The following is a 24298-nucleotide window of genomic DNA, read 5'->3' on the forward strand; positions in this document are numbered from 1 at the left end:
TCTAAACGAAGGGAAGTTGAGGGCAAAATGGCAACGCAGAACTGATGCTGCTTTGCCGGTTTTAAAAAGATGCCATGGAACGATAACTATACGGAAACTGCAATTGAATTGTGAAGGCTTGTGCACTTTATTTAAAAAAAACTTTATTTTTTTCATTTTTGGTTCAAATATGGGAGGAAAAAAATATAGAAAATACCAGACATAAGCTGAGATTTCATATTATTTCCAGTCTAACAACTCAGTGCTTTGTCTGAAAAGGAGTAGTAGAAGTAAAGTTTTAATTAAAGCCTTCCTCAAAGTCCTTCAACTGCTTTTCTGCAGGCCTCAGTGGCTAACCTAACTTTTAAAACTACTCCCATGTTCTGGTATTTATTTAAGAGATCCAATTGTTTTTGGATGTGAGTTTTAAAGCCCTGAGTCATTTTCCACAATACAATGCTTCGTAAAAGTTTTTATGCCCCTCAAACGAGTGGAATTTCACCTTCCAGTTAAACAACAACACTAAGCATGCAACCAGAGCTACTAGGCAATAGTTTAAATCAAAGAATATTAACTCTGGAATGTTGTGGTCAAAGTTGCTTCTCAACTTTGACTGGGCCATCAAATTGGGAATGTGTGGTGAAATTTTCTATCTTTACACTTTGTAAAACTGGTAGACACATAATCCAAATTACGTTCAGCTGCAAATATTGACACAGAGGGACTGAAGTAAAATGTATGTCAGATATTTTGCACATTTATTAACGCAATAGTCTGCCACAATCTGTCACATAAAATCTCAATAAGCAGAAGTTTGTGATTGTAATGTGATAGTTTTGTGAAACGATTCAAGGTGCTGGTCATCCCATTTTAAAAGATGTAATGTAGGAGGGGTTTTAAATAGCACTCGAGTAAAATTTATTGAGTTGGGTTGAGGCACAGAATCCAATTTATCTTTGTTTAAATTTTATAAAATATGTAGACAGATTTGTTCAAAATACTTGCTTCACAGTGTTGCTTGGCTTTTTACTTGTAGATTGATGATTCTGTGTGACCATATTTCAGGAATCAATATTGAATGAGGGTTACTTATTCGTCTCAGCACCCTTCATTATTGTCCTCGTTCTCCTTTGCACATTTCTCCAGGGTAAGATAATAAAAGGTGTGTATCGGTTCCATGCTGTCATCACAACATTTGAGATGATCCTTGCCGACTGTCCGGAGCTGCGCAGCATCCCATGGCGCTGCGTGGTGATCGACGAAGCCCACCGCCTCAAAAACCGAAACTGCAAGCTGCTGGAGGGGCTCAAAATGATGGATATGGTGAGTGGATGTCATTTTTTTTTAGACGTACTGAGAGTTGGAAAGAGGAAGACTCGTTTTTAATTAGCCCAGTGTTTCGACTTTGCTAATGTAATCTCTTTTTCCCATCTTTCCAGGATTTCAAGTCCTGTAGACGCTTCCTGCTTTTTAATTTTAGAAATGCTAAATTTGTATATCCTTTCTCTGCTTTGTCCTCCAGGAGCACAAAGTCCTGTTGACAGGAACTCCTCTTCAGAACACAGTGGAGGAGCTCTTCAGCTTACTCAACTTCCTGGAACCAGAGAGATTCCCGTCTGAACAGACTTTCATGACTGAATTTGGAGACTTGAAGACTGAAGAACAGGTAACTGGAGCTAACCAGTTCAGCGCTGTGAACATGAAGGAAAATATCTCTAAGCCTCCCATAAGTTACCTGTTAAATAACATTGCTCTTTGCATATATTAGGTCCAAAAACTTCAAGGTATTTTGAAGCCCATGATGCTTAGAAGACTGAAGGAGGATGTGGAGAAGAACCTGGCCCCCAAAGAAGAAACCATTATAGAGGTAAAGGACTTGCCCTCAAAGAGCTTTCTCTTATAGGAAAGCTTCTCAAGTGGAGAAATGAAATAAGCTGATCGATTTGTTGTTGTTAGGTGGAGTTGACCAACATCCAGAAGAAATACTATCGGGCCATTCTGGAGAAAAACTTCTCCTTCCTGTCCAAAGGAGGCGCAGGAGGAAGTGGATCAGCTAGTGTGCCCAACCTCCTCAACACCATGATGGAGCTGAGGAAATGCTGCAACCACCCCTACCTCATAAATGGTGCTTGCTCTGCCCCATAATGGATGGATAGTGCTGTAAATTGGCCCAGAATGCCGTTTATGATGATTGTCTTTTCCTGTTTGCCGTCTAGGAGCGGAGGAGAAGATCATCGAGGAGTTCAGGGATTCCCACGGCGGCAGGATTGATGTGCCTGAAATGGCCCTCCAAGCTATGATCCAGGCAGCTGGGAAGCTAGTGCTCATCGACAAGCTGCTGCCCAAACTAAAAGCCGGAGGACACAGGGTGTTGATTTTCAGTCAGATGGTCCGCTGCCTGGACATTCTGGAGGACTACCTCATCCAGAGACGGTGAGCAGGGAGACAAACTTGTTTCTAGCTTGTTTGATGCAGGTTTCTTTGTTACTAAGGGTTTTAATGTGGAAGTATAATGTATTTTTCAGGCACATGTCGCCATTTTATAGCATAATCAAGTTTAAAATAAAAAATGCTGTATATCAGCCTAGTGCATGATAAATTTAAGTGAACTCAATAATTTCCAGTCTATTTTTTTGAAGGGCGTTTTTGTTTACAGAAACATCATAATTACTTTTATTTATTGTTTAGGTGGTGTGTGGTTTTCATTTCCTTTTTTGTTTATTGTTTTTGGTCATGTTTTGTTTTGGATATTTAAAATCACTTCTCAAAATTACAGTTTATCAATCTTTGAAAGGGCAAACTTACATTATTATGTCATTATCAATATATATTACTTTAAAATGATCTCAAAACATTATTATCTTTTCTCTCAATAATTTCTAGGACAATTTATTGTCCAGCAAAATTTGCTGTCGTGGCAGGCCCAGCTGCATGTATCAAACATGATTTAAATGAAATTTGGCTTCGCAATTTGACACCTAGAAATTGACCTCTGTCTCTTTAAGAAGCTACTGCTCTGTCTGACACTCCACAAATATATCTCGTCTTCCTGGTAAAGCAAGAAACTGCCAGAACAACTTGTGGGTTGGGTAGAGATTTAACAATAGTCAAGATCTGCTTTATTAAATATTAACTGATTGTGGACAAATGTCCTCACATCAAGAATTTGTCTAATTTTTACCAGCCTTTCCTTGAAAGAACTTCTATAACATGGAAATTTGATTTCCTGTAGGTTAAAAAAAGTACAACTTTGTGTTAAAGTGAATGGAAGTAAAACTGACAGATTACTGTCAGACATCCTGTTATTGTTTGAACTTATTTCGTTCCTTTTTTTTCACAGCTATCCATATGAACGGATAGACGGCCGCGTTCGGGGGAACCTGCGACAGGCAGCCATCGACAGGTTTTCCAGACCAGATTCGGACCGATTTGTCTTCCTGCTCTGTACCAGAGCTGGTGGGCTTGGCATCAACTTAACCGCAGCGGATACATGCATCATCTTCGACTCTGACTGGAACCCTCAGAATGACCTTCAGGTATACACCCCATGCTGCCACTGGGTCGCTTTTCATTGCATCTGGCGTTTTTGATACTTTTAAGAATAGAATTCCTTTGCGGAGTGGATCTTCAGTGGAAAAATAGCAATTTAGGTACTTTCTATATTTAAATGGGAAAGCATAGCATGAAAACATTTGTTTTTCTAGATTTTCTGTCTATTGTTTAAATTCATCCGATAATTAGCTGTCCAACCACCTAATTATTTGGTAACTGTCCATCTGTCAGTTAGTTCATCCATTTATCCTTTCCTGCAACCATTCATTTCTGTTCATCCGCTTTTCCCAATTATCCATCCCGACTGTTTGCCAATCTGTTCACTCACCAGACAATTTATTTAGTCTACTGATTGATGGGAACATGTCCAACTGAAAACAGCATGAAAATAAACATGTAAACTAGGAAAAAAATACTCTCAAAATTCTCCACCAGGCTCAGGCGAGATGTCATCGTATCGGCCAGTCCAAGTCGGTGAAGATCTACCGCCTGATCACCAGGAACAGCTACGAGCGGGAGATGTTTGACAAGGCCAGTCTGAAGCTTGGGCTCGACAAGGCCGTCCTCCAGAGCATGAGTGGCCGAGAGAACGCCAACAGCGGGGTGAGTCGCAGCAGATCCTCTCACACCCTTACCATCCTGGCCAAAATGTCTAATTTCAGAATCTGACATGTTTTTGACCATCTTTTGATTATTCTCTCTAATTAAAACTCCTTGTCCAGGTTCAGCAGTTGTCTAAGAAAGAGATTGAAGACCTACTGAGAAAAGGCGCTTATGGCGCTTTGATGGACGAAGAAGACGAAGGCTCAAAATTCTGCGAGGAAGACATCGACCAGATCCTCCAGAGACGGACCCACACCATCACTATCGAGTCGGAGGGGAAAGGCTCCACGTTTGCTAAGGTGAAATTCCTTTAATTTGTTTTATTTTTGCTTTCTCTCACACAGCGCCTGTTCTCTCTGTGTGCGAAGCCGAGTATGTCATAATTACACAAACATGTTTTTATCTGCCTGCAGGCCAGTTTCGTTGCAACAGGAAACCGAACAGACATTTCTCTGGAGGATCCAGACTTCTGGCAGAAATGGGCCAAGAAAGCAGAGCTGGACATGGACGCCATCAACGGCCGGGTACGACGCCAACAGACCGCATCCTCCTGTTGAAACGTTTCTGTGTCAAAGTCTTTGTCGTTAGATTCTAGAGAAATTCTGGGGTGACCAAAGGTTTTTTTCCATTCCAACCACTGCCTCCACCTGCTGCTGTGCACTGCTAGTCAGCAGGAAGAAGGCAACTACACTTTTCTCTAAAAAGAGACGGATTTGGGAGTTTTAAATAAACCATTAGCTGTCAGCATGGAAAGTGAAAGAGCTCCACTGATCAAAATGACTATTTTAAACAGGTGTTTAGTCTTAACACCTGTTTGATTTGCTTTGTCAAATCAAAATAATAAATATTATAGACGACTGCAACTGTAATAACCAATGTTGGCTTATTGTAGCAGCCGTAGTAAAAAAGCTATTGAGCTACCTTTCTCTATTGAATCATTTATTTTCTTTAACAAATAGGCATTTTTTCAGAGAATTTCCACATTTAATTCACCCAAAAATTGTAAATTTTTACACCTTAATTATAAAATGTGTGGTTAATATGCTATGTCCACCATGAACAAAATAAACAAAATTAAGCCTTTCGAAGTAATCAAGAATAGCCTCCCATTCTGTCTTGAGTGCTTCTTTAAGGGAAACTATTTGTTTCAATTACAAGCTTTATTTAAAATGTAATCATGTAGACTATAGTTTATATACACAAATGTTTATCTGGTTGAAATTATAATTTTGTTAAAATAATAAGAAGGTAGACAGTATGTGACTAAAATTAATCTAATAAATTTTGTCTTTTGGACAAATTCTGCATATTAACACACATGAACACAGCATTAATCAGTCTTTATCAAAGACTTATTCAGGAGTAGACATAGTTATATATCAGATGTAATCACCAGTAATAAAAAAAAACAAGTTTTTTTTTCCTTTCCGATTGGTTCACTGTGTGTGATAACTTCAGCTGCTCATATAGTTTTTTTTATTTTGTTTCTGTAATGTTAATCAAACCTTACAGGGTGTCTGTTTGCCTGTTTATCTTGTTTACTTCTCACTGGGTCGGCCTTTGAAACCTTTAAAACAACTTTATAGCTTTATACTCAATTAAGCATGAATCAGATTCTTTGTTCCCTGTCAGAGTGATAAGCAAAATTTCCCTGCCACCAGGAAACTCCTGGTAAACACAGCAGTTTGGAGGAAAGCATTTCTCTTTTGGTTAAAATGTTTCATTAATTAAATGTAATAACAATAATAACAAAAACCTATATTTAACTGGATAATGAAACTCGTTGAGAACTACAATCTCTTTTCAAGAGGGATCTGGCAAGATGGCAGCACCGCTTACAACATTTACATTCAATCAGAGAAAAGATCAACTAAAAGTACTGATCCTGACTGCCAGTTGTAGACTAGTTATTGCTGCTTTATAGTTCTATTTTTTTCTCCTTAAACCCTGTAAATCATTTTCAAAATATTTATATTAAACTGATATGTAGATGCGCTGGAATCACAAATGTGGTATTTTTTTTTCTCAAGTCCTCATAAGATCACATGGTAAAGACAGATTGTATAAACACACTGCTGTGCATCTCCTTGCGATAAAGCAGGGTCACGTTGGTAAATTTTGCGTGCTCTCACCACACACTAGGAGGACGTGTGTGTGTGTGTGTGTGAGATGGCCTGGGAGCAGGAGACAGCCAGGACAGGAGGGAAGCACACACAGAGAGAGGAAGAGGGAGATTAATATTGACAGTTGGGAATCTCCTCTCTTCCTTAATTACCCATGTTTCCCTGCTCTCGTGTGTGTGTTTGAGCGAGCGAGGGAGAGTAAGCTGCTTAGCTCCACTTAACAGAGCGCAGATGCCTTGAGGCTACAGAGATATCACTTAGGCTTGTGCTCACACATGCACACACAGAAACAAGGCCTCCGCTACCTTCTTCCACGCTGGCTTGCACGTTCTGCTAACCAGAGTCTTTATATTCCTGCTTTATATCGTTTTCTGCCTTTCTTTTTCTTTTTTCTCTGTGTATTTCTCACTTCTCTTGTTGAGGGCCCTCCACTGAAACACTTAATCCACCACTGCGAGCGTGAATCCAGGCCATTCCCTGGGGGATTTCTTATTGTGTGACGTTAAAATGGAAATGACTGCAGCTCTGTGATAATTGTGGGACTAACTACGGCCCTGTTTGCACATATTAATGGGGCTGCTAGGGAGTGAAAAATCTAATTAATTGAACAAAAATGTAATTCATTAGACAACATAATTACTGCCAGTTTATGTTTGAGCTAGACGGCAAATTTCCCCAATATCAGCAATGAAGAGCAGAGCCAAATATCCAATTAATCAGATTCAGAGCTGAAGATGCCATGTTTTTGCAGCATTTACAATCGTTAGGGCAGTACAAGGAACTTACAAATGGGTCATTTCAGAGGGGTGCAACAGAAGGCGCTCTGCATAATGTTGTGGTTGGACTTTTAGTCCGTCTGAAATAAAACCCAGAGTCTTTTCTAGAACAAGGTGGTGGCAGAATAAAAACATATGTAGGCTTAAGAAATGCGTAACTGAAAGTACTGTTCTGATTTTATGTGCAGAACACTCTGGTGATCGACACGCCCAGGGTGAGGAAGCAGACGCGGCACTACAGCAGCGTGAAAGAGGACGAAATGCTCGAGTTCTCTGAGCTGGAGAGCGACGACGACGAGCCTAGCAAGCCGTCTTCCAAACAACGACGGCCTCAAGACAAAACCCAGGGATATCCCCGGTCCGAGTGCTTCAGGGTGGAGAAGAACCTGCTCGTCTACGGGTCAGTCACTTTTTAAAAATGTTTTTGTTCTGAGGCCTAAAAACTGGACCGAACTGCTGTTTTCTAAACAAAGGGAAACTATAAGAAACCGATAATAAAGTGCTGGCGACATTTACTGATACAGTTGTTCAAAACAATTTTAGAAAAGTGTGTCTTTTTATTTCAACAATTTTAATTGTTGATACTTCGTTTCAACTTTTACCTTTTGAATAGTCTCGCTTGTTCCATGATTTCTTCTTGCCTTCCCGATCACTGGGAGGCAGCAATGTAAATATGGGCAGTCGTTCTGCCTTGTGGCCGTTGGGTAAAAGAAAAGGCATGTCTGTGTCATCTCATTTATAATAGCCATAAACATAAAAGTTCATAGAAACAGTGATCAACCTAAAAAAGTCAAATGTTCATAAATGCTGCTGCATTTATTATAAATGGACTGTTTCAGGTTCCAGTAACTGTGCCCCAGTTGTGAGCAATCATTACTTTCTTTTAACCAACTGAATAAATGAGTAAAATTAAAGGTTGAATTAAAAAAGTTTTTCATTGTAAAACAAAGGTTGCAGTACAATATTAATCAAATTTATGGCTTTTTATACCTCTTTATACCAATGTGCACAATTTTATTACCTCCCCCTGTAATCTAACTTAGTCTAGTGACTCACATAATATGGGTGAGGTATTTACATATGTTTATTCTCTCACACCTCCACCTTTTATAGAGAAGTCCCCCCCAAATTTCCCTCTGCATACCTATTTTCCCCTTGTGGTTTTCAGAAATCTCCCAAAAAAAACATTACATTTTCTTCCGAGACACTTCTGGGTGTATTTAGATTAGATCAGGGCTGCTTGATTTTAGGAAAATATGCGATTGCAGTGATGACGTCAATTACAATTAACCCACATTTCCCCGACATTTTCTCCTCCTTTGCCATTACACTCTGAGTACAATGGAAAGCTGTACACCAGGAACTTAAGATTAAAAGTAGTTGCAGTCCATTCAACTGCGAAATATATTATTGTTGTGCATCAGGGGAATGCATGACGCCAACCAGAAATTGCAGTGAAACAGATTAAGACATTGCACATATGGATGTTGATTTAAAAACAATAAAATGATCAATCTTAGTGTGACAGAATCATCTGAACTAATACTCATTCAGCATGTAGCATCACAGTGTCCTACACGCAGCCTAGCTGACATACTTACTGCAGATTCTAATTATCTGGTGAGCCCTTCCATTTTCATGGCTCACTTGCTTGGTGTGTGTGTAAAAGAACGAACAGTGATGCTAGTGAGACATCAGCATTGTTATTGTTACAGTCTAGTCTTGTGGCCCGGGGCTGTAGGACACAAAAACACACTGTCTGAGTAGGCCCGTCATCTCGGTTCAGCCATGTTTTTTTTATATATATATATATATTCCTCATCTCTTTCCTTTGGCCTCCCCCTCCATTTTCTAGAAAAAGACAGACTCACATGCTTCAGTGAATATTGAGAAGCAGCAGTAAAAAGAAATATGAAAGAGGAAAACGGGAGGAAATCCATGTCAGCCAGTGGGTCTTTAGTTAGTGGGGGGAGATGGGCTGTGATCCATGAAAACACACACTCAGAGGGATGTTTGGGTGGGACTAGTTGGGCTGCCAGTAGTGGTTAAGTCAGCAGACTGGTGAAATGCGTGGTGTGGGATCCAAGCAGTGATAGAAGGCTGGGCTGAGAGAGAGACGAGCGGATGTAGAGCAAATCAGGTGGATGCTTGTAAATATTCATGATGGATGAGGGTCATGTTGACTTCCAGTAGATCCCAGTATTACGAAAGAAAAATTACATTTCTTCCTGTTTATCTTAAATTTCCATTCAGGAGCCAGTAAATTATTCTGATTTATAGCGCAGTGTATCGTTTTTTGTTGTTTTTTTTATAATAATTTATTGCCGGTTCTTGCAACTATGACTCACTGGCAGTTTGTCTTCCCATGCGTCTCTTTAGTTGGGGTAGGTGGAGTGACATCCTCGCTCACGGCCGCTTCAAGCGTCCCCTGAAGGAGGCGGACGTGGAAACGATCTGCAGGGCTCTCCTGGCCTACTGTCTGCTGCATTACCGTGGCGACGAGAACATCAAGAGCTTCATCTGGGACCTGATCACTCCAAGTGAAGATGGCTCCACCAGGACGCTGACGAATCACTCTGGTAAGATGTGCAATCCTGCCGGTTTCAACATGTAGCGCTGGGTTTTTATTGGACTTAAACAGCAAAGAGAAACATTTCTATAGCAATCAGTTCTTTGAAAGGGAGGTGAGCCGAACCAGCAGTATAAAGTTAAAACTACAACACTGATGTTAAAAGAAGACATTAGAAATATCTACCATTTTTTACTGCCAACACTTTGCATAGCGTTGCACATCAGTCAGGACTGTTGTTTATGATCCACCTTTTTTTTATTATCCAGATTCAAAAATAAATCTGAAAATATGTGCTAATAAAAGTTTTATCATTAAAAAAAACAGAAAATTTGGCTCACTAGATGCTTCTGAACCTTTCCCAGGTCTCTCTACCCCCGTTCCCAGGGGCAGGAAGGGGAAGAAGGGCAAGATGACTACTCCTCCTCCTCAGACGCCACGAGCTGATTGGCTGGCCACCTGCAACCCTGACCATTTACTGCAGGAGGACAGCTACAAGAGGCACTTGAAACATCACTGTAACAAGTAAGCCTTCGTTAAATATCAGCTTATAGAATGTTATTTCAAACTATTTTAACAGCCCAACCGGCAGCCAGTTGATGGAGAATAAATATGCTTCATAAATGCGGCACGAATTTAGGCGGCAGATGTTTCGGTTTCAGTATGTGCATCTAAAACTTAAAAAAAAAGATTTAGAAAAAGGCTTACACACACACACATACACTTCTGTGGTCAGATTTCTCCCCTGTTGTCAGGGAGATATGCTTCTTTGCCCTCCAAATTCAGTTCCAAGATATTCTTTTTTTTTTTTTTCCCCCTTCTTGACAGGGAAGTTTCTGTGTGTGCGTGTGTGTGTGCATGTCTGGCTGGGCGCCAGCCCAGGTGCTAGGCAGGCAGACCTGTTGGAAGTGGGTAAAAGACGTTCACAAACACAGACACACACATACACACACTTGGGGGTGATTATGTGGTGCCATCTGCTAGGCTGGAGCACAGCGTTGTGTGGCTAATCAGGCCTGGCACATTGATGGATGAGCACACACAGCCTGCCAACAAACACACACACGCTCTGCAACTTGTTATGCCATTGATGCACACACACACACACACACACACACACACACCCGAACGCACTGAGAATGAGGTGCAAAGGCCTGTCTTCATCACCCCCTCCTCTTCAGCTCCTCTCCAAACTTTCTGTTCCCTTCCTTCCAGCACCGCTCCATCCTCTCAGCCTCTGCCCCTCTTGTCTTTTGCTCCCAACACTGCTTCTTGCTGGTGACAAATCTGGTGACAAATGTTTACAGTGAAGCAAATCTCCCAGATAGCGAGCTGTGTTCCCAGTGTCACGAGATCATATCTGACTCTCGCTGCCGGCTGCCTGGAGTGATTCATTTCTCTTTTCCGGAGGAAATGCTCGGAGCGATCTGCGATGCTGAACATCTGTAATTTGTGTCCAGAGAGAGAGACGGAGAGTGAGAGAGGACTATTCATTTGATGACAGTAGCAGAACACTGATGTGCAGAAGGAAGGGTGTCAAATTCTCCATCTGAGAATTGAAACGTAAAAAACATAATTATCACATACTGTAACTGGGCGCTGTAAAATTTCAATACCTTGCAAAAGTATTCCACCTGCCACCCCTGGAATACGTCTGTCACATTACCACCGCAAACTATAGTGCAGTTTGTCTGAGGTGCTGGGGGGCCAACGCAAGCTAGTGCATGACTGTGAAGTGGAAGTTTTCTGCAGTTTTTACAAATAAAATTATGCCTGACATGCATTGTATTCAACCCCATTTACACTGATGCACCTAAATAACGTTTAGTATACAGTATCTATTTTCCTAGTTGTTCACTACGATCTTTTTAACTGGAATATACCATATTTTGTATCAAGTTCAAATTTACTCTATTTTATCCAACTAGACATCAAAAGCAACAAAGGGGAAAAGTGGGTTCCCTTTGCAGTTTTTTCTTTGTTGTCATGTAGAGTTACCACCTAAATACACTTTAAACTAGTTAAAAACATCAATATGGTTAATCTGCTGCCTGGAAATGTGAAAAAAAAGAATATTTGGTATATTTTAGTTAGAAATAGGAAAATAAAATGTGGCATTTGTATTTAAAAACACAGTTGTGTCATTCTGCCTCCTTGTCAAATCCATCCATCTGTTTGTGGTATTTATGGCTTCATTGTGTTTTTAGTTTGACTGCTGTGGAAAGCTCTGCCTTAAACTCATAGAAAACTTCTATGTTCATGTTTTTAGTATGATAAAAAGCAGTACAAACTCTGGAAATTGCCTGGAATCCCACATAATTAATTCACTTTGCTAAATTAAATGCAAGATAATTAACTGTGAAATTGTCACAAGCCAACAGAGCTTGGCTCAGCTAATAACTCTGGAAAAGAGATTCTTTTTAAGTAATTTTTTCTCTCTCTCTCCATTTTCTAGGGTTCTGCTGAGAGTCCGGATGTTGTATTATCTGCGACAGGAAGTCATCGGTGACCAAGCTGAGCGCATTCTGGAAGGAGCCGACTCCAGGTTGGTGAACTCCTTATGTCAGCTTTCTTTCACCTCACAGAGAAGTTAAGCATAACCTGAAGTTCCAGTTTCGAAGCCGTAAATAACCTAAAAGGTGTTATTATAGTATTATAACCGTCCTTTGCATCCATGTCGTTCCTCACCTTGTGTGTGGAATGACATCCTGATGTTACCTGACGAAGAAAAAGACGTCATACCGCTGCTGCAAAGGAATTTTCCTAGAATTCAAAAGGCAGTTTAAAAGCTAATGGAGAGGCTCTATAGCTCACATGAAGTCGAGAAGCGGATATTTTTAAGAACAAGTGATGAATTATTACTAAAGTGTATTTCAGTGTGTGCTACTGGCCTCTTTGGCAGATGGCTTCCTATTCTGATGACACAAAACACACTTTATCTGGAAAAAATAAGCTTTTTATCACCATTTGACCTATTTAGAAGTTTGTTTGTTTTTCTTTTTTTGGTCCAATATGGCAGCAAGCGCAGCAGTGCAATGGTCCAGATGTAAATGTTAGAGGAAATGCTTCCTTCACCTCCTCCTGACGACTCCTCCCCTGCCTTATCTGTCTTTTCCTCACTTTACATTTTCCTTGCCATCTGTCCATTTCTTTCTTCCAGCAGTGCTCTTTAGTCTCATCTCCCATCCCCCTTTTGCCCCGCCACCCAGATGTGAATGCATTTATAATGGGGAGCATGTGCACTCAAAGTTGCTTCTCTCCCACCTCCTTTTTTTTCTTCCCCCCCTCTCCCTTCCTCCACGCTCAATGGCTACTGTGACAGACCCGAATGTGTGTGCGTTTGTCAGCGCGTGCCAGACAAGAGCATACGGGGTGCCATCGTGCCAACATATGCCAGGGGGATTTAGCATGCCAGTCTTGGCGCGCTCACGTTTGGTGTGTGTTTTGCCAAGGCCAGGCATGCTGCTGTTTGCAGAGATAAGGGACCGTTTCCCTGGTTTCTTCTCTCCTCCTGTCACCCTCAGTCTTTCTGCTCCTATTGTGTTTCGTACCCTTTCTCTCCAGAATGGCTGGATATACAATTCACTTCTCACAATGGAGGATATTTGTGCAATTATTCTGTGTTTAAGCATCAAAAAAAAAAAAAAGTTTAATTGCGTGCATGGTCAAAACCAGATGGTCTTGATTGGACTCATAGAGCAGTGGTTCTTATAACGAGCACCACTTCGGAAAAGAAAAAGTAATTTTCCACCATCTTGTCTGGCATTTTAAAACTAACAACAAAATGTGGCCTTTTTCAAATGTTTTAAGTGATAACAAAATAAACTCTGCATGGTTGCTTGGATGTCTTTGAAAACGTGTTTCCTTCATTTTCTCAGAATTTGAAATATCCTATTTTGAAGTTTGGAATGATGTAACAAAATTTGTAGCAATAGCTGCAGTAAGTAATATATACTTTAGACAATTTTTTGTTTTATTTATTATATTATGTGATGCCATTTCTAAACCAAAGCTGAGTTTTGAAGTGACTGGAAGAACATTACTTTTTCTTTTATAGAGTTACATTTTAGCTTCATATTGCAGTTGTATTTAGAAGGAAATGCAGTGTGAGGGGCTTAAACGTCTTAAAAACATACATTTTATGATAATTGAGAACTTTTTAAATGGGTTCAAAATGGATTCATGACAAGATTTGATAGCAGCTTCTGATTCCTGGTTTTTGTAAAGCTTCAACCTGATAACTCAGATTGTAGCATTTTCCATTTTTTCTTTATGAACTGCTACATGAGAACTAAGATAGTTGAAAGATTTTCTTTTTTTTCCTTTTATCACAACAGACCGAGTTTGAAAGTTAAAAAAATAGCAAACATGTAATATCAGTAGTAAAACAACAAATTGTATGTTTGTTTTTTTAATAAATCACCCTACATGTTGCATATTCTGGTATATAGGGACTGTTTTTTTTGTTAACTTTTAATGTGTCACTCCCATAAAAGTATGGTTTTTAGACGTTTCCTTTTCTGGATGAATATGCTAAACTGATTTCATACTGAAGGACCCACTAATAGCTCAAGCTGATAATAATGTGCTGTCATCTCTGTTCCTCAGCGTGTTGGATATCTGGATCCCTCAGCCGTTCCACGCTGAGGTCCCAGCTGACTGGTGGGACACAGAGGCTGACAAATCCCTGCTCATCGGCGTCTTCAAACACGGTAACGGAAACACGCACACACACACGCACACATACACAACTGCACACTTGGATAATGTCAACACCTTCACACACACTCAGACACTCCAGTGGCTTCCAGCAGAGTAAGCATCACGCAAGCAGCTACACACACCGGGCGAGCGCTCATACCACCCGCTTGTCCTGCCACCAGTTGATTGGTGTTGCTATGGGGACGGCGGTACGCAGCTGGCAGGCTCGGAGTGCAGTTGGGAGGGTGATTGATGGCTGTTTTCACCACTGGCTGCACAAAACACACACAGTTACAGGTGTTGACTTACAAACAAAGTTTACCTCAGCATTTCACTATCAAATTCTTTACCCTCAGGTTTTTATTATTTTAAATATCTGAAAATGTTGCGTTAAACTATTACCGACCAATAGGTGTGGACCCGGTTAATGCGTTCAGAGTTGATTTGCTTTATATAGAGGCCCTCATTCATATTAATTTGGAATAATTGTCATAATTTTTCCATCATTGCCGCCTTCTATGATTCAATTAGGACACATACACACGCACAAGCACACACAGCGCAACACAAAAGGCCTCACCCGTAGTTAATCATAATCCTTATTCACTAGGGAGGCCCTTCAGGGGGACTAACACACGCATACTCACCCAGCTTTGTGCGCAGACACCAAACAACGCTCGGCACACACATACAGAAGAGTGATGGCCTATAAAGGCCCCGATGATTAACGTTTGGCTGCGGGCACGGAGCTGCGAGAGTGAGACGGAGCGACGGTTAGGAGCGCTGCCTTACATCTTCCTAATGGAAATTTGATGGAGAGAGAGAAGGAGAGAGAGAGAGATGAATGAAAGGTTAAAGAGATGGCATGGCTGTTTTCCTGAGCTCCTCCTCCTCCTGTCCTCTCCCTCCTTCTTTTTCCTCCTTCACATTTTGCTCCCATTCCTTCCGCTTCTTTTTTTCTCTCTCTCTCCTTCTCTCTCCCTCTCCTGTACTTCCTGATGCGTCTCAGTAGGATCTGCACGTTCCAATCTTTTCTGCCTGAACGCTCCTAACGGACAAACACGCAGAGTTTATCACACTCAGTAGCTCACTTTCACAGGACTCCATAACACACACACACACACACACTTTACTCCTCTTCCTGCTCATTCCCTCTCTCCCTCCCTCTCCTCTCTCTGACACAAATAAGCACCTGCAGGCTCACTTGGATCGGTGCGCGCACATACAGGCCAGAGGCGAGTGTGTGCACACGCGCATGCACACAGGCTGTGTATTGTCAGCAGCTGGCTCCTGGGGTCTGCCCTTCTGCTGCTGTTTTTGTCTGTTCCTTCATTTAATATGGACGCTGTGTGTGCATGCGTTTGCCTGCACAGCTTTCCGTCTGTTGAACACTTAAGCTAGAAAGCACAACTTATATCCAGCCTTTCTCCCGAGAGTTTGCCTTCAGCCTTGGTTAAAATGAACCTTTTTAGTTTCTCTGAAGCGAACCGGTATCCAGACCACAGCTTCTTCCACACCTTCCGACCTGTGTTCCTGGCATTCATATACATATCATCCTTCAGGCTATGAGAAGTACAACTCCATGCGTGCCGACCCTGCCCTGTGCTTCTTGGAGCGAGTGGGCATGCCAGACGCCAAAGCGATCGCCGCTGAACAGAGGGGCTCTGACATGATGGCAGATGGCATTGAGGGGTAAGATAGCTGACCAAAAGACAGGCCTGCTCTCACAAAAGCTTATTTAGTGCTTCTTTTTGTGAGTTTTGTTACTATTTTTTTTATTTTGCATAGACTGAACGTGACACTTTGTATTGTACTAGCGTCTGATGTTTTCTCCTGTGTAGTGAAAAATTAATTAGGGTAGGCATTTATCGTGATAAATTTCTAAGAATTTAGATTTATTGTTGGTATAATAAATTCCAATTATTGTTTGTCGGCATTGTAGTATTTTCTCCATTGTTTGTTCAATGCGAGCGTCAATAAATATGAAAATGTGATTAAATGCAGTTTCTGTGAACAAGTCACACTTTTTTATGTGACTGGTGTTCTAAAGAATTATATTATAAAACTGTTTATGTTTTTCCAGAGCAGTATTTTACAGTAATTTAAAAAAGAAGTAATAAATAGTTATCGTTATCACAATAATACCACAAAATATTGCTATAAAATTTTAAGTTCATATCGCCCACCCCTAACATTAATGATATCTTGTCATTAGATCGACTCCTTGTTTAAATTTTAAGTTAATTTCTTGGTTATTTCTTTACGTCTTTAGTGAGGATGAGGATCCAGAGTATAAACCGATACGTATGCCATTTAAAGACGACCTGGACGATTTCACCAACTCTCCCCTGGATGACAAAGATGATGCAGTTGAAGGCGAGACTGAAGGTAATTTATACTGGTGGAAATCATGATGAGAAAACAATAATATTGGCCAAAGGTTTGATAAAATTTTAAGGATTTGCTTAATGTGTTCCAACTCATCACTTTTAAAGGGGCGGAGTTAGGATTTTTGAAGTTAGGTTCTGGTAAAAGGAGTCAATATCTAACCTGCAGTAGATGACTGTTTTGACATCTTAAATTCATATTAGTTGGTCCCAGAGGCCGACGCTGCCATCTAGTCTAAAAACAATGTGTTCCTATAAAAGGCAATAAGTGTGACTGGTGCATGTCTATATAATTGTTTTATGAGTTTGCCTGGTTTATATATAATTCACTGAGAAGAAGGTTAATGTGCTTAAAACAGAAATGGCACTGAAATGGGCACCAATCCTAAAACAGTTCCTAACTCGAGGGATTTTATAGACTAGCCATCAGCTTCTGCATCCAAATAATATGGATTCATCCTAAATGAAAACTTTAAGGTCTTTCTGTGAGTAAGAAATTAATATTAATTAATAGAACCAAATATAACAATAAAAAAAAACCCATTAATTTGTAATAAATTAGCTCAGGGTACTAAACAACTGGCAGAAGAACAATTCAGCATTTTCCAACAAAACACATCATCAAACCTGCAAAAGTTAGCTATTTTTTAACAGCCCACAAATGTCACTTTATGTGTCCCATATGTCCCAGTTTGTTACAGTTACTGGACTAAGCTGTCCAAACAGGAGCCAAATCCATCAAACCTGGAACAAAATACAAGCTGACATAAAATATCAGTGTTTTATTAGCTGCCTGTATCCAGCAGAGGCATATCAGGGGATTTTATGAAAACAGTTTAAATACATCAAGTTTTATTCCTTCCCTTGCAGTTAAATCAGGTGAGAATGGCCAAAACGTGCCGTCTGTGGGCGGAGCTTCTGGCTCCAGCGAGCGACTGTATTGGCCAGCGGCCTCGGCCCTGACGGCCAGGCTTCGCCGTCTGATCACGGCCTACCAGCGCTCCAACCGCAGAGAGCAGCTCCGTCAGGAGGCACTCAACAGACCCGACGGTCGCCGACGACGACGCAGGGAGTTCCTGCCTTCCATCCCCATGGTTCCTGAAACGGGAGGCGCTACCACGTACATCCAGGATGGCACGGCGGTGTTCATGACAGACGGAAGCCCATATTTGGCTAAAGGAAGAGCTTATTTTGCCAAAGGTGGTCAGTTTCTGCCAGAGGCTTCGCCAGTGATGACGGCCAACTCCCTGATGTCTGATGGATCCCTGTATTATAGAGAGCGGAGACAAAGGTACTGTTATGTTCAACAAATACACTGCATAGAGTTTTAAAATGAATCTGATCTTATTAACACCTTATGGGTATTTGTTTTTATCTTTTTTCAGGTGGACGCGTCGTGAGGAGGCAGACTTCTACCGCGTTGTGTCCACCTTTGGAGTCGTGTTTGATACGCAGCGTCAAAAGTTTGATTGGACCCAGTTCAGAGCGTTTGCCCGGCTGGACAAAAAAACAGATGAGAGTTTGGAGAAATATTACTACTCATTCATTGCCATGTGCAAACGGGTATGCAGGATGCAGGTCAAGACCGAGACAGGTAAAAGGAACAAGCAGTGAAACTTTTACTGATCATAATGCAGGGTTTCCCTCAGTGTATTATAGGCCTGGTGGTCCACCAGGCTTTACTTATGCCTCCACCAGGCTTAGCATTGCTCATTTAAGTAAGTTTTTTTTTTATATGTATATTTGCATTTTTTTAAGACTTTATAGTTGGTGTTCAGATATTAATCTTCCAATCTTTTAATAACACATAATTATCAGTAATATTTTCAAATTTTCTGTCGGCACTAAACATTTTTTAACCCAAAAATACAGCGGGCCGTTGGATGAATGACTGCCGAGTGCCCCAACCACCAGGCTTAGCAAGTTTTCTGGGGGAAACCTTAATGACACAAAATACAGAAGTGGTTTACTCTTTTCTCACACTACAACTGAAAAGTTGGGTTTATCTGAAACATCTGTGCCATGCAGTTGTGTTAGACCTGTTTTCTTTGATGGCCCTTAAAAAAAATTAGAGTAAGACATTTTCGGTCTTCAGAAGTATCAAAAAGAGTTGACTTGTGCGTAAATGAGTAGAAGTCAAGACGTTAATTTCATTATCCAAAAATGGAAAACGGCACAACCGCAACATAACCGTCCACCTACCATGGCAAGTTGTTCACATTTCTGGCCTTTATGGAAGAGTAGCAAGAAGAAAACCACTAAAGTCACGTTAAAGACGGCACAAGGAGAATGAATTAAAAAATTAACCTTTTTGGACAACATGCCGAATGTGCGGCTTTTCTCGTCACCATGAACACACGATTCTCAAGGTGAAACACTGTTGGCAGCATTGTACTGTCGGGATGCTTTTCTTCTGCAGAGACAGGGAAGCGGGTCACAGTTAATAGGAAGATGGATGGAGTTAAGTCCAGGAAAATCCTGGAGGAAAACCTGTTAGAGGCTGCTAACGACTTGAGCTTCCAGCAGAACGAGACTCGATATACAGCAATAGAAGCGTTTAGATCAAAACATTTTTATATGTTAAAATGGTCAAACTCTAGATCTAAATCTTAATAATAATCCATGGCAGGACTTTTATATTGTTATTCAAGCTCTCCACCCAATCTGACTGAACTTGAGGTGTTTTTATTAGTGGTGGGACTTTATTTTTAGTAGTTAGTCGCAGGTTCTGTAATTAAGTGCAATTAATTGCTTTTATATACATGAACAACAAAGATATTTATAGATTTTAATCTGCTATTCAATGAGTATTTCAGAAATCCCTGATCATTTGGGCAACTTTAAAAAAAAAAAAAAAACTTTAGTAATGTGGGCTGTCGGCGCTGACATTTCCAGATTTCTCTTCTGCATCAAATTTACAGGCGTATCAGAAACGAGCAAATACAAAGGTTTCCCCTGGAAAAAAATAAATACTTGTGACAAAGAAATTGAAATTTTTAATGTGTTAAAATCTATGTAATAATCAAAATTAACACGGTAAAGTCCCAGCCCTGTTTTTTATGCACAATAATGGGCAGGAGGCATTAATCTACAGATGTAAAAAGTTTAAAGACTAAATTTGATTCTGCAAAGTATTGACTCAGGGTGGCTGATTATAAATTCCCTTTGAAATTTCACATATATTTGTAAAATATGTTGAAATCATTGCATCATTCTCCTTATGATTTATAATTAAGCTCCTCTTTGTTCCTAAACGCCACCATTTGTGTTTATAATGAGACAAACTGTGAAAAGGAAAAGGGAATTATTTTTGCAAGACATTATATGTTTGTTTCTCTTAAGCTCAGCTTGTGATTTTTTTTTTTTTTTCCCCCTCAGAACTCCCAGACCCGACCCTGATCATCGACCCAATCACCGAGGAGCGCGCCTCTCGCACCCTGTACCGCATCGAGCTGCTGCGCCGCATCCGAGAGCAGGTCCTCCCTCACCCGCTGCTGTCTGAGCGCCTCAAGCTCTGCCAGCCGTCTCCCGACCTGCCCGAGTGGTGGGAGTGCGGGCGCCACGACCGTGACCTCCTCCTGGGGGCCTCGAAGCACGGCGTCAGCCGTACGGATTATCACATCCTCAACGACCCCACCTTGGGCTTCCTGGAGGCCCACCAGCGCTTCACCAGTCAGCGAGGCGCCGTCGGCATCGGCTCTCTTGGAGAACTCGGCAGAGTCGGAATGGGGATCGCAGAAGCGGCCTCTGCGCCACTTCTCACGACTGCAGAGCTGGAGAGTGCCGCAGCCGCTGCCGAAATGGCCGTGGACGCAGCTGAAGAGGAGGAAGAAGGGAAGGCTGTAAAAATGGAAGAAGAGAAAACAGAAGTGGAGGTAAAAATGGAAACAGAGGAGGAAGATTCCAGCAACATTCCATGTATGAAGACTGAACCCCTTGAGCAAAAGAGAAACCAGGACAATGCTGATGAAGTGAAAGAAGAGGCAGCTGCTTCACTCATGAAGGTCAAAGCTGAAGACGTTTTGCCAGAGGTTGAGAAAGACGATGATGAAGCGAAACCAGAAAGCCAGACGACAAATAACCAAGATCACGACATGACAGAAGAAAAGATCAGCACAAGCCCTGAATATTACCTAAGCAACGAGATAGACGTTGGCGCTGAGCTCCCAGAATCCTCTGCTGAAGCACAACTTGGCCCCAAGACTGCAGAGGAGGAAGATGGCGAGGAGAAGGAGACTTCTGAATGTCTTAAATCTCCAAAGTCTGCTGAAACCGAGAAAAGCCCTGAGGAAGAGGAGGAGGAGGAGAGGCTGGATGAAGATGACAAATCGGAGAAGTCCTCTCAGGCTGAAGGTATTTCAATATCCTTTATTTACTTTGATTTTGCTGCATTTCTTTCCCCCCGCCACCCCATCTCTCTTCTGACCCCAACACCCAGCTACAGGCCTATTTCTGGTGTTTCCCCTTGTGACTCGTCAGTGTCTTAATGAGCATCAGCTCCAAGAAAAGAGAATAAAATGAGTTTGGATCCCTTGATAACAATTTAAAAGATCTTTTTTTACATGAAGGCTTCCGAATGTGACTTTGTTTCTCTCCTCACAGCGAGCGCAGGGCAGAAGAACTTCGACGAGGAGAGCATCGCTTCTCTGAGCACGTCCGTACGGGACGAGACCCGAGACGAGTTCTGTCCCGACGACCTGCAGGAAACGTCTGTGCTGCACACCCTGCAGGACCGCGCCTACGCCTTCTCTTTCTGGCCTAAGGTACGTCTACAACAAGAGCCTCCACAAATATATTGCTTATTTTGCTGCCATAGAACTCAAATGTTTCAGAATTGGTCAACCCTTATGGCAAAAAGTTTGGACACCACTGGCTTAAATTAATTAAGCCAGTACTGAGTCTTTCTAGTTGAATTGTTTGGTACGTAATGTCTGAAAACGGTTTACTTTTTAAAAGATGTTGACTCCCTGCAGTCAGAAACATCCTAACAAACAAACTTGCCTCTCCTTTTCGTCCAGGACCGCGTGATGATCAACAGGCTGGATAACATCTGCGAGGCTGTCCTGAAGGGCAAGTGGCCCGTCAACAGACGGCACGTCTTCGACTTCCCTGGCAACCTCTTGCCCGGTCACGGGTCCGCGGCAACCGCAGCCGCCGTAGCCATGGTGAGCGAGAGCCCGCTGCAGAGACGGAGCCTTGCCGAGCTGACGATGGCCGGCATCCACACGCCGTACAGCGGGAGCGAAGACAAAACGCTGTCTCCGCAGGTTCATGTGAGTGTTGATGCGAATGACACCCTGAGTTTGGCAGGTTGCTTCTGTTGATCGCTAACCGTCGGAAGTGTTGTGTTCAGGACGACGCTCTGAGCCTGACGGTGCCTCGACAGAGGAGGAGGAGAAGGAAAAAGATTGAGATCGAGGCAGAGAGAGCGGCGAAGAGGCGGAACCTGATGGAGATGGTGGCTCAGCTGAGGGAAAGCCACGCCGCCGCAGAGTCTCAGAACCAGGCCATTGACCTCACTAAGGTGCTCACAGGAAGTCCTTTTTCAGTTTCCCCACAAGCTGCTAGATGGTTTCATGGTGATTTACAGAAACTCTTCCATCAGGGCGTGCACCACCACTACAAAGCTTCTCCGTCATTGGCCGGCTTCCCCAGTGCCTTGATGACGAACCCTTCCCTCAAGGCCCAGATGGATTTGCTTCAGCAAGTCCCGCCTTCCGGACACAGAGCCAACGGTTCGTTGGACGCCGACCTGCCCATCACGAAGAGGAGGCGGGGCCGCAGGAAAAATGTGGAGGGCCTGGAGCTGCTGTTCATGGGCAACAAGAGAGCAGCCGGGGTACGTGCAACAGTTAAAGAGGACGCATTATGCTCAATTCACATTTTGCACGTTTTTGTACTTCCATTTTGGGTCTTCCGATACCAATGAAGACATCTGAAGTTTAGCATCTGATTCAGGATTGACTTCATTTATTTATTTTTTTAACACAGACGTTAACCAGCACCAGTACACGCTAAAAGCTTCACAAGCTTGGCCAAACATCTAAATACAACACAACTTCCTTTGTTCAGTCTGTGCAATTAATCATAATTGCACAGACAAAGTAAAATAAATAAATAAGAAAGAAACTGACAAAAACAAAAGGTTGACTAAAATAAAACTTTTTGCAAATGGCTGAGGAAGTTCAATTAGGAATGTAATCTAAATATAATGTAAAATGAATAAGAAAGCATGATGTCACAGCACAAAGCATAGAACTAGACTAAGTAGATCTGCCCTTGTTGGTCAGGTACATTGGCACCGATACCTGATCTAGAATTTTTTTCAATATCAAGACTGATACAAATATTAATATCTGATTGGTGCATCTCTAGTCTCTACTGCTTCTAAAAACAGACCATGTGGTTTTTTCTGGATTTAAAGAGACAGAACCCTAAAGCAGCTCATTCTGAAAGGAGCTCAAAATACCAAGACTAAAATCTCATTATCTAAGAATGATTTGGTGCTAAAAATGTAACAATTGTTTCGGATATCCTATAGAACTAACCTAACCTGTTCAAGTAAGCGTACTAGGCCACCTTTAAAGATGTTTTATGTGCTCAGGTTTCTTCAAGCCGCGTTAAACTAATCCTTCGTCGTTTCCAGGATGATTCCGATGGGACAAAGATTTCAGGAGTGGAGGCGGTCCAGGAAGCGCCCCAGTCCCACAGACCGATCAGCGTCCCGGAGCAGAGCCCCAACGCCCGCTCTCTGGCCTCAGGCAGCCTGGAGGAGGAGGAGACGCCCGTCTCCAGCAAAGACCTGGGAGAGTGGCTGAGACAGCATCCCACATACACCATGGACATGACTGGATTCACACCAGTAAACGCTCTTCATTCATACGACGCTCATTTATTCATCGTTTCACTGACGTTTTTCTGTTCTTTAATTTTGCTGCGCTTCACACCTCACCTCTCTGTTCTCGTTTCTAGAAGAGCGAGGAGTTGCTGTTATCTCAGTTCTCCAAGCCCAAGCAGAAGCGCCATCGCTGTCGAAACCCCAACAAGATCGACATAAACACGCTGACCGGAGACGAGAGAGTCCCCGTGGTCAACAGACGGAATGGACGCAAGGTAAACGTCCATTTTGACACGCGTCTCAGAAACAACAGGAGAAAGTACAGCAATATGAAAAAGTCAAATTATGATTAATTTGTTACTTTTGAGGCCATTTATGTTTAGTTTTTGTCATAAGTTCTATGAATTTAGTTTTTCCTGTAGGCAGTTAGAATGTACTTAAGTTGACATAACCAACATAAAGTTTTACAAAGAATCTACTTGGTAGTGCATTCAAGAAACGATACAATGAAGCTTGTGGTTGTAACTTATTAACTTTGTAAAGGACAGAATAAAGCAGAGGAGGGTTCTGAGGAACAAATGCCTCATCAAGGTGACGATTGGTTGATCACTTCTCCTTCCTGGTTTTTAGATGGGTGGGGCCATGGCTCCACCAATGAAGGAGCTCCCCAGGTGGTTATTGGAGAACCCAGAGTTCTCCATCGCTCCTGATTGGACAGACATCGTCAAACAGTCGGTGAGTGTCTCCTCTGTATTGACTCTGCTGCGGTT

The 24298-nt window shown here is 41.9% G+C and overlaps 1 protein-coding gene and 1 long non-coding RNA gene across 2 annotated transcripts in view; one reads left to right on the forward strand and one right to left on the reverse strand.

The window, feature by feature from the left end:
- chd7 (chromodomain helicase DNA binding protein 7) overlaps positions 1-24298 on the forward strand; it is an 87592-nt gene that overhangs the window by 59872 nt on the left and 3422 nt on the right. Inside the window, exons 14-39 of the mRNA XM_023334830.1 lie at positions 1126-1302; positions 1502-1645; positions 1748-1846; positions 1936-2104; positions 2196-2412; positions 3320-3515; positions 3967-4134; positions 4254-4433; positions 4548-4658; positions 7222-7433; positions 9413-9612; positions 9968-10127; positions 12058-12147; positions 14211-14314; positions 15866-15995; positions 16576-16691; positions 17561-17981; positions 18076-18284; positions 20069-21043; positions 21293-21453; positions 21709-21963; positions 22044-22214; positions 22296-22529; positions 23337-23552; positions 23663-23803; positions 24159-24263. Coding sequence (XP_023190598.1) covers positions 1126-1302; positions 1502-1645; positions 1748-1846; positions 1936-2104; positions 2196-2412; positions 3320-3515; positions 3967-4134; positions 4254-4433; positions 4548-4658; positions 7222-7433; positions 9413-9612; positions 9968-10127; positions 12058-12147; positions 14211-14314; positions 15866-15995; positions 16576-16691; positions 17561-17981; positions 18076-18284; positions 20069-21043; positions 21293-21453; positions 21709-21963; positions 22044-22214; positions 22296-22529; positions 23337-23552; positions 23663-23803; positions 24159-24263 — 5361 coding nt within the window. The remainder of the gene's footprint in view (positions 1-1125; positions 1303-1501; positions 1646-1747; positions 1847-1935; positions 2105-2195; positions 2413-3319; positions 3516-3966; positions 4135-4253; positions 4434-4547; positions 4659-7221; positions 7434-9412; positions 9613-9967; positions 10128-12057; positions 12148-14210; positions 14315-15865; positions 15996-16575; positions 16692-17560; positions 17982-18075; positions 18285-20068; positions 21044-21292; positions 21454-21708; positions 21964-22043; positions 22215-22295; positions 22530-23336; positions 23553-23662; positions 23804-24158; positions 24264-24298) is intronic.
- On the reverse strand, positions 17869-20210 carry LOC111608781. Its single transcript, XR_002752847.1, has 4 exons — positions 20127-20210; positions 18998-19103; positions 18045-18187; positions 17869-17955 (listed from the first exon to the last, which is right to left on the reverse strand). It is a non-coding gene; the product is annotated as an uncharacterized LOC111608781 (long non-coding RNA).

Source organism: Xiphophorus maculatus, chromosome 6 (genome assembly GCF_002775205.1).
Source record: "Xiphophorus maculatus strain JP 163 A chromosome 6, X_maculatus-5.0-male, whole genome shotgun sequence".
Taxonomy (NCBI): Eukaryota; Metazoa; Chordata; class Actinopteri; order Cyprinodontiformes; family Poeciliidae; genus Xiphophorus; species Xiphophorus maculatus.